Below are 10,759 nucleotides of genomic sequence, written 5' to 3'. Positions count from 1 at the left end.
AGGGAGGGAGGGAAAAAAAACCTGCATTGGACGTTTTCTGCTTGTCTTGGGAATCCATCCATTTGTCGCATCTCCAGCTTCATTCTCTTCTCTGTTTGCCTCTTGTTCTTTTCCTGAGACCGCGACGACAAGGACTTGATGGGAAGTCATGAATCGATCAGAATCACAGTGGACCTTTTCAATTCTCTCGTCACCGTTCCTTGTTCTTATCACTCTTTTGGGGTTGTTTAAAGATTTAAATCGCCGGCTGAATAAAAAGGGTGTGTGAGTGTGATACAACATCGAGGAGCTCCAAATGATGAGACATCGAAGGAACAATGATTGAACTACTCATTCCCATCGATACTGAATCGAGAAACTATGAATCTGGTCCACGGAGAAATCACAGGAGCAATAGTACCGAATTCTCTGCTTCATAGTTCATACCGATATATATCATGGTGCTTTCGAGCAATGCCTTAAATTTGCCTAAATATTGTCATTGTTTGTCGTCCTCGGCGGGGAGAAACAAAGAACACGCACAAAAAACAACAGAGGACCCTCTTCCACTGCGACCGAGTGCGACGACTGACTATTCATCTACCCAAGTGGAAAAGAGCACAAATGGACCGGACAATTAGCCCAAGGAATGATGCAAAAGCTTTCTCCCTCCCTGCAATTACTACCCAAGCAGCGACGACTTAATGGAGAGTAGACGAGAACAGAGATGGAACGAAGACAGAGACAGAGGTACGTGATGGGATAAGGAACTAAACTAGTCCCTATCTCTCTCTCCTTCTTCTCACCTCGGACGCAGAGCCCTGCGATGGCGGAGCTTCAGCTTTAGGCAGAGGCCTCATCAATTGCGGGAGCTTCAGCTTTAGTCTAAAACAGGGGCTCGAGGCAAATGTCAACGCTGGGATCACAACTCCTGCTTCACCCTCTTCGTCAGTCGGCCTCATTTATTGCTTCATCGCGCGCTGCTCATGTTTGAACCTTTAAGAGAATGGTTAAAAGGGTGCTTGTAGAGGGAAAACGATTAACAGGTTTAAATGGTCAAAAGGTGGAGCAGAGACTTGTATTCTGTGTTTTTCAAGATTTTTTTTATATATATAATTTATCAATTGAGGTATTTTAAGTTATAACACTGTTACTGGGAGATTGGCTTTTATGATTTCTTAAAATACGTATTTATTTTTCATTTTACCCTCCCATTAATTACCATGGTATTGCATTCAAATGGTAACTGCCATAGTGATGTGGTGCAAACTTTAAAATTAATAAGGTGGTCACGGGTGATCTTAAAGGTAATGTAAAATAGTGGTTAAAATAGATAGTAATGAGAGTCAGAATAAATGTAATTGAATGAATTATTTTTATCAAGATTTAGCTTCTCACTCCTTAGCATTAATACATTTAGTATATAGTTGATGGATCCAAAAGTTGATTAAGTTTCTTATTCTTCACATACAAAGTTCTCAATATATCAAGTCGACCTCAATACCAGTCAAATTTATGAGGTGTAGATTTCCATTCTTTAAATATAAATTTACGGGGTGTAGATCTTCATTCTTCAAATATAAATCTCTCAGCATACGATCGATCGACTTTAGAGTTTGTCGGATTTAAGGGACTTAGTTCACTGCTCTTATAATACAACTCTCAGTATATAACTGATCAGACCAAAAGTCGGTCAAACTTAAAGGACTTAGCTTCCATTCTTACAATACAAATCTCAGTATATAGGCGATCGACCTAAGAGCTGGTCAGACTTCCAAGATGTGGTTTCCCATTTCTTAGCACCAAGACACTCTATATATGGTCGGTTGGCTATGAAGTTGGTCGAACCTATAGAGCCAAGCTCTCCACTTCTCATGTGCTAGCTCCCATAGTATAATGGTTGGCTACAAGGCCGACTGAACTGTCTCTAGAAAACAACATTGTTAGAGAATCATAACAAATTATCAGAGAATAACAATTACTCGTCAGGAAATATTCCACTGTGATAGCATATACATGCGGAGAACCTTCCTTTGAGGGGGTCCGTACAATTTTCATTGTTTGATGTTACTCAGCATATTCTGACATCAAGCATTCTCAGCCACCTCATGAGTACGAAGATTACACAAGACAGTTCATATACCTATAACGGAACCTTCCGCGAAGGGTGACCGTACATATTCAATATTCGACATATTTTTATATCAAATATTCTCTGACACCTTATAATTATGGAGGTTATGAGGATTAGGTATATATTTTTACATATTTGGACAACGTTTTACTATACGTTCTTATGCACATGTGTTTACTGTTCATTTTCTTCTTCATTTTCACTTGGCTCTCATACTGACTTAAAACATCGAAATATCTGTATCAGAGATTCTCTTCATGGTTTTCGCTCTAACATTTTCCTTTGCTCATTTTGCGGTGTATGCATGAAGGAGTGTTCGGTGTCATCTTTTCTCCATCTCAGAGTCTTCTTCCAATCAACAACAGAGTCATTTGTTCAGTGCATCATCTCTATCGATTTCATATAGGATTAAAAATCAATACCAATATTATATTTTGAAAATCAACACTATAGTATTGACTTTTGAAATGTATTATCATATTGATGTGGTTCTTTGAACTGAAGAATATGGAAATAATGAAATTCGATAAAAGATTTCATCTTTATAGACCGTCCATACACTTATTAATTAAGATTCTTACTGAATTCTCTCTGAATGATATGAAAAACTCGTAAGAGAGCTATTAAAGTAGAAGTATCATATTTTTTTTCTTAATAAAATAACACAGTCATTAACAGGGAGGATAAAATAAAAACAAATAGAAAATCTAAAAGTTAAATTTATATTTTAAATTTTTCATAATTTTAAATGCGAGGTCCATTACTGTTTTTATAAGCTAATTTATTAAATGACATATTTGACTTTACCATTTCACTGTGCTGATTATGCAGTGTAAAATATAATATTTTAAGTTATAGGAGTAAAACGTAAATGCAAAAAGTACAGGGGTAAATGGATTATTTTCTCGTAAAAGAATCATATTCACTTCTATAAAAAAACAAAATAAAAAACCACAGCCTCCGTAACTGTCCCACAGGATTGAAAGAAAAATTAAAAGAAAAAATCATATTCACGTTTCACGCTGTGTCGCTCTGTACTTGAAAACTGATATAAATAACACGGAACAGGATTTGAGTTTGCGATGCGGAGCAAAGGGGACGATCTTCCTCCCCGACACGTTGCTTTCACCTCCATCGATCTCATTCTCTAACATCGTCCCGGACCTTTCCCACTCCACCTTTTGCCGCCCGTCCTGTTTCCTTCGCGACCATGGAAGTCGATGGTGGAAGAGGCAGGCGCCGGTTATTAAGTAGCAGGGAGTCGAGTCCAGACCGAGCCAAACTCGCCTACGCCCAGCAGCAGCAACCTCCGCCGCCCCCGCCGCGCCCGTTGCCGCAGCAGAGGTTCGCCAGGCCTCTCCGTAAGCTTCAAGTTGTTTACTACCTCTGCAGGAATGGCCAATTGGAGCACCCCCACTTCATCGAGCTCCCTTACCTCCCGAACCACCACCTCCGCCTCAAAGGTCCATCAGTTACCTCCTTCCTCTTCCATTTTAGTCTCCTCGTTTAGCTCACGTTGACCCCTTCTCTTCTGCAATAGATGTGATTGAAAGATTAACTCTTCTCAGAGGCAAAGGCATGCCTTCGCTCTTCTCCTGGTCTTGCAAGAGGTAGTCAATCCCTGTTTCAGTGCTTGCTTATTTGCGTCTGTGATTTTATTTTATTTTTGATATTGTCACTGATCTTTAAAGGAGCTACAAGAATGGGTACGTGTGGAATGACTTGGCCGAGAATGATATAATCTACCCCGCCGACGGCGTCGAGTACGTGCTCAAAGGCTCTGAGATCTTCCCCGGCGCTTACGGTCTCTTCCTCCTGATTTTAGAGATGATTAATTCAGAGTTTTTTGAATAATTTTTGATCGATTTTACTTGGAATTGGGAAATGGTAGATCGTTTCCAACCTATTCCGGCGAGCAGCAGGCAGATAAAAGCACTTCCGGCGCCTCGGAAGCTTCATTTGGAATTTGTCGACGACGATGACGCAGAGGATATGGAGCAAGGAGCAGAGGAGGAGACGGTGGTGGGTAAGCGCACCGTCGGTGAGAATATGCGCGTAGGATACTCGCGTCGTACCTGCGGGGTTTCGACGGAGGAAATGGAGGGAGTCGACTGCCGGACGGCGGCTCGAGCGAGTCGCCACCACGCTCCCACCGAGCTTCCCCTCGATGATTCCTCCCCTCCGTCGTCATCCTCCTCGGACAAGCCTCGCAACCAAGCTTACCCCGCCGCAGCTACCTGCGGCGGCGTCTCTCAGAGGTTCGATGACGTCGACCCGGCGCCGGAACCGGTTTTGTCGCGCAACTCGGTCCTGCTCCAACTGATCGCCTGCGGCTCGGCCGCGCTCAAGGGAAGAAGCACCCAGAACAGCGGAGCAATAAAGGCGGCGTCGGCGGCCGCCAACTCAGCCTCGGACGCCGCCGCAGCTTCCGCCGGTTGCGTGCGTCACAGCGCGGCTAGTCGACTCACGGCCCGAGCGGCAGACGATGACGAGTCATCGCGGTGCTACTCGGAGAACCCTCGCTACTGCCACCCCCTCGTCGAAGACAAGGAGTACTTCAGCGGCAGCATTGTCGAGGAGGGAAGCAGAGGTGGCGGCCCGCCGGAGCCTATCCTCCAGAAATCATCCTCTTACAATGAAGAAAGGTTAATTATTACACTTCAAGTTTTGCCTAAATTCAATCTTCATAACATTAACCGAATTCCTTGATAACGAGACTTTCTCTTTCGATCAGTATTCTGAGATCAAAGTTTTGAGAGTAAACTGAAAAAAATTAAATAAAACTGATAGGAACTCTAAATTTCTTCCTATATTTACACATAGCAGCTTTATGAGAAATCTACTGTTGCAAATTGATTCACTGTTTGCATGCAAAATAGTCCTTCTGAAAGTTTAAAAAAAAAAAAAAACAAGCTGCACGTTCTGGAAGCGATGCTTCGGCCCACAGCTATGTTTCGGCTTTGGAAAGCAAATTTTAACTCTCTTTTTCACTGTTTTTGAAAGCTTAACTTTAGAAGAATAAAAAATATTGTTGATATTGCAGAAGCTCGAAGGTGGGGATCGGCGTAGAGGAGGAGAGAGCAGGGAAGGAAGCGAAAGGGAAATGCATTCCAGGGAGGAGGAGGTGCTCTGGCAAGCAACAGTAATGGCAGAGGCAGCAACAGTAGCAGCTTTCAATTAATCGAGGAGGAAGACGCAGCATGGAATTGATCATACTGAAAAAGGTCCCGCGGAATTTGTCTGTGTTTGTGTGCAGTGCCACTGCACTTTATTGTGGCTGGCATGCAGTGAGATGAGGAGTAGTGTGGCATTTAATGAAAAAGTTGGTCTGAGCCTGAGAATATGGAAAAGCTTTCTGTGGATTCTACTGTGGATTCTGCGTTTAGTAAGTCTGTGCTGGGTCTTAGGTTTCTTGTGTGGATTAGCTATTATCTTGCTTTATATATATATATATATATAAATTACTTTGGGAAGTGTTTGTTTTTTTCCTTACTGGATTTGCATTGCAGATTTGCAGGGCCGTATGTTGTGGACATAGAGACTCTATCACGTGAAGGGTCTCTAAATAGTCTCTCTGTTTTGAATTTTCATTTCTTTTTTAAGCATCAATCTAGTGTCTCTGTTTTTGTCTTTTTTAGGGTTTCTAAACAAATCTTTGGCTTAATTTACTTGGACTCTTTACCACTCGTTTGTCCTGCTTCATCGGATTCTTTGCCACTCTAATCATTAGTCAAATTTGGAAGTAACTTTAGTGTGTTATTCTTTGCCACTCCGCATACACAAATCGCTAAACTTGTAGTACTGCCTCCAATTTTAGACACAAATTAAGGGGTGCAATCCAAAACAGAATTCGAAATTAAACCTCATTTGAAGAAGCACTTCCGCGTATCAAAAGGAGCATTAGTGATTGGGTCAGGAAAGAGGTCCTGGTATAGATCCTCCAACGTTCAAATCAATGATAGGTAGAAGATGATGAATAGTATAAATAAATAGTGAAAATTACTATTTGTCTATGCATAAATTTCAAAGTGATTCCAGAAAAAAACAGACCATAAAAAAACTTTGACATTTTTTTCAAAATGGATCTGTAATCTTTGTGTTTGGCAAAGAAGAAGTTTCTGATGTACAACTTGCATATAAAATATTCATTGTCCTTCGATATGAGATCTTTGGGCTGGGGGGCCCACAACCTGCTTACCTAGCAAATCGACATGGCTTTTGTCATGACACGGTCGACAATCGCTTGGCCGATCGAACATATAGAATATCGTCGAGGACTCACCCCTTACTCGACCTATTGATTTTAACCAAAAAATTCAATTGGACCGAGCGTTCATTCTGTCCTATCGGACCGTAGTTCCGATTGACTGAACTGCTCGATTGAGCTATTATGTTGTGTTGTCTTAAAGAAATTTTGGCCTTAGAGAGTGTTGATTCGTTTGAGAGGTTTGGCATCCGACTGACCTGATGGTCTAATCAGATAATCTCTTGACCCAATGGTCCGATCAATTCATTGGGTCAATCAGATGATCTCTTAGTCGCAACGATTGACTGTGTTGACTTCAAGAGTTAACCTTTTTTTTTTTACTTTAACTGTGATATCAGTAGACTTTGAATTTCACCTGACTTAAGGAACCCTACCTCAATCTATCCATCAAAACGCTCTAAAATTGATGTACTAGGGTTGACCTTCTTACATAGAACATCATCTAGATGCAAATTTACTTGGCTTCACTTCCAAACCTCTCTATAGAGGAGAGGTCCCCAGACATGGTGCAACAATAAGAGGCAGAATAATATTTTCATTCATCCAAGTTCAATTTCCATATAGGGCAATTAGCGCTCGAACTATTAGGATAGTTGGGCCATTATGAGGAGCCACTGTACTTTCGAATTTACCAAATGTGTAAAAATAGAGGAGGTGGAGAGAATTAACTATGATAGCACCAACAATTCCAAGAAAGGACAGTAATCCTAGAAAAACAATAAGTAACTATTATTGTGCGACATTTTGATATGTTATTGTGTTGTTTGGTTTTGCATTCTGTCCGAACCTTATTTTGAGTCTTGACATATAAAATATTTATATGTTTTTCTTATCAGCTTGTTGCTTTTGCCTTATCATTCATTTCTTTATAGACATAACTTGAAGGCAAAAAAGACCTAAAAAAGACAACTCAATTTTGGAGCTTCTCCCAACAAGCAACCAACCGTACGTAACTTCCCTCCTCTGCCTTGCAATCCACACCATCTCAGCCGCCGGATGGAAAACTAGCGGCTGTGATCTCATTCTTCTCACTCTAACCTTGTTGCTTGGCTTGTCAAAAAGAACTACTTTTCCTTTGAAGTAACAACTAATCCGGTAAAGACTTCAAACTTCACTAATAGATGCCAAACAAATTTAATAATAATTTTTTAACAAAAAAAATAAATTTTAAAATGTATACATAAAATATTTCGTTAATCATCCATTGTTTGACCACCTCACTCACCCCAAAGCCTCAATGATTTATTCCTTAAAAACTTCAACCAATCAAGTTTCGCCATCTAGCTTCCACAACTTAGTCTTCAATGTCACTAGGATCATCCAACCGCCAGCGTCCCAATAACAAATCGACAACTGTCGATTTAAAAGCCAATCGAATTTCGTCGGCCAATCAAAAATCCAACGGAGTAACGACACGCGTCCTGACTAATCAGCCGTTGCTTCCCGCGACGATCGCAGTTATAGTACACGTGGCGTCTATCCATTCGCCAAAGGGGGAGTAGGATCCCTATTAATACCTAAAACCGGTCTCCATTTCACCAGGGAGAAACCAACGAGCGAAGAAAAAAAAAACACCATTGCCCACCCCATCGGTGAGCTGAGAGATCCATTCGCGTGTAAGAAAAGGTTCGATCCCTAATCTGATTCCGCCTTCTTCGATCTCTAATCGTTAATTTTCTTACTTTTTTTTTTTCTTTTTCCCTTTCTGGTTTCTGTACCATCAGATCCAGGTTTAGTTTGAAAGAGGGCTTTTTCAAACCCTCAGGTTGATTTCGATCGTTTGTTTTCTTTGTTTTTTGATCGGAAGATCTACTTTTTAGCGCTAGTTCTCGTTCTCGATCTCTTTCTTGTTCGCGATCTGCTGCTTGTTAGCTTCTTCTCCGCCTCAGTAGGTTAATTGTTTTAGGAAAAGCAGTAGCTTTGCGTTACAGATCAGGCATGGCGACAGCCATGGATTCGTACAGTAGTCTGCTAGTTTTCTCCTCCTCGGATTCATCGAGAGAAGAGGTTGGGCCTTTTATTGAAGCTTCTTCCTCCCTTGATCCACTCTCCTCGAGTTTCTCCTCTTTCTATCCTTCTCCAAACAGTAGTTTCGATCTGTCCATGCCTGTTGGATACGGCTCCGAGATGGTTCCTCAAAACGCCAACTCGGTCGCGTTCAATTACCTCTCCCCTGCTCAAATCCACCAGATCCAGGCTCAATTCCACCACGGGAACCAGAGGAATCCCCCGATCGCTCCCCAGCCAAAACCCATGAAGCGCGCGGCGTCATCGCCGAAGCCTGCAAAGCTCTTCCGCGGGGTCAGGCAGCGGCACTGGGGCAAATGGGTGGCGGAGATCCGCCTTCCCCGCAACCGCACCCGCCTGTGGCTCGGCACCTTCGACACAGCAGAGGAGGCCGCCTTGGCCTACGACAAGGCTCCGCGGCGACGGCGCAAGGCTCAATTTCCCAGAGTTCCGGCGCGGCGGGGCGCACTTGGGGCCGCCCCTGCACCCCGCAGTGGACGGCAAGCTCCAGGCCATATGCGAGACCCTGGGGAGCATCAGGAAGCAGGAAGCCTCTCCGTCTTGCCCGGTGGCCAGCGAGGGCAGCATGGAGGACAACAAATCCAACTCTTCGTCGGACGAAGGCGGCGAGTCGTCGTCAGCTGGGTCAGCGATGCAGCACCTGGACTTCACAGAGGCGCCGTGGGACGAGTCGGAAAGCTTTGTGCTGCGCAAATATCCGTCGTGGGAGATCGATTGGGACTCCATTCTCTCCACCGATTAGCATCGGTTTGTGGTTCGGTGGCTCCTTGCAAATGGTGTTTTAGACATTTGCATGGCCTCTTCTTCTCCTTAGTAGAAATTATTGCAGTTGAATGCAGGAAAACCTCATGGTTTGCTGATTTTTTTGAAGCAAAACCATGTAGTTTGTCATCTTCTTTGCAATTCTCATTTGTGTATATTTGTGATTTGCTAAAATCTCTGCCGTGTATGATATATATCTGCATTAAAAGGTCTAGACTGTTGTTTAATTACTATAAACTTTTGAGAACTTTCTGAATTGAGAATTTTGTGCATTGTCTTTGGCTAAGAAGTTACTTGTGGGAGAGAAATAACTAAGCCTTGCAGCTCAAGTTCAAAGCTTTGATAAGGTGACACAGGATCAACTCAAATTTTAAGTGGTCATGAGTTTTGACTAGAGATTTAGAATCAGGTTCTGTCAGTGGCCGCACGTGTGGAATTTCAAAATCTACATTGTTACAAGAACCCATAACCGTCAAGTTTTAAGCCTAAATTCTGCCATTTAGACCCTTGTAGGAGCATCTTTGCTTTTTTTAGTGATGACTCCTTTTTCTACTTGCTCGGGTCCTCCTCCACAAGCTCTCCTTTTCCATATAGCTTTGTAAATATGAGAAAGTAACATCGGAGAGTCAAATTGGCTGCTCTGGCATGGCCCCTCCGATGTTTAAATTAGCGATCGATGGAGAGAACAAGTAAAGGAAGAAGAAGAAAAACTTATGAAAGAGTCACCTCTGCTAGTTAGAAAACAAAAGACCATCGCACATATAAGCTACCATCTAAGGTGCTTATATATTATATAGTTGTTAGAAGAGAATCTCCATGTCACTTGTCTTCGTGTCTTTTCTCTTCTTCCCACCTAAGTCAGTGAGGACGTAGTTCCTGATAATTTATTACCATGCTCTCAACCTTGACTTCTACATAAAGTGAAGAGGGCTCCAAGAAAACCGCCTTTGACAGCCACAACTCATCCACCATTTACGAATTGTTATGTATTATAAATAAGGAATCAAGGGAATCACCTCTAACACCCATCACTTGTTTTTCCCAATCATCAGTCTCCACATAAGATGAGAAGGGATCAAAGAAAATTCCTCGAACATCTCGCCATTCAGTTATCACCACGTGTTGACAATCAAAAGTTTGATAATGAAGGACTTGCTTAATAATATTGCTCTGCAGGCCCTAATGTTATTGCCCTGTGAACTTTTAGAATTATTGCTCGGCGGACCCTAATGCTATTGCCTTGTGAACTTTTAGTATCATTACTCGGCGAACCTTCACAGGTTGCTCTGACGCAAAGTTATTGCTCGGTGGTTCTTCATAAGGTTGCTCTGCAGAACACAGAGTTATTGCGGTGTTTTTTCATAAGGTTACTTTGTAGGACATAGAGTTATTGCTTGGTGAATCTCATAAGGATGCTCTGTAGGATGTAGAGTTATTACTCGGTGAACCTTGGTGACATTGTTCTGTAAACCTCCATGTGATTACTTTATGGAAACATGACCTTATTGCTTGACAGACCTTTAACACCGCTTGGTGGAACTAAGTAACATCATCTTGTAGACTTTGATGTATTGCCTGACCATATTCAT

At 42.3% G+C, this 10,759-nt stretch overlaps 1 protein-coding gene and 1 pseudogene across 1 annotated transcript; both read left to right on the top strand.

Annotated features, from left to right (window-relative positions):
• The first annotated feature begins 3,198 nt into the window (after positions 1 to 3,198).
• LOC122024449 (protein SOSEKI 2-like) lies at positions 3,199 to 5,575 on the top strand. The gene is made up of 5 exons (XM_042583081.1): positions 3,199 to 3,576; positions 3,654 to 3,723; positions 3,805 to 3,917; positions 4,005 to 4,758; positions 5,157 to 5,575. The coding sequence occupies exons 1-5, from the start codon at positions 3,324 to 3,326 to the stop codon at positions 5,257 to 5,259; spliced, it is 1,293 nt and encodes a 430-aa protein (XP_042439015.1). The 5' UTR covers positions 3,199 to 3,323; the 3' UTR covers positions 5,260 to 5,575.
• Positions 5,576 to 7,925: 2,350 nt separating this feature from the next.
• LOC122024450 lies at positions 7,926 to 9,407 on the top strand (annotated as a pseudogene).
• The last annotated feature ends 1,352 nt before the right edge of the window (positions 9,408 to 10,759 follow it).

The sequence above is a fragment of the Zingiber officinale genome, chromosome 9B (genome assembly GCF_018446385.1).
Source record: "Zingiber officinale cultivar Zhangliang chromosome 9B, Zo_v1.1, whole genome shotgun sequence".
Taxonomy (NCBI): domain Eukaryota; kingdom Viridiplantae; phylum Streptophyta; class Magnoliopsida; order Zingiberales; family Zingiberaceae; genus Zingiber; species Zingiber officinale.
This window is presented reverse-complemented; position numbering and strand designations above follow the sequence as displayed.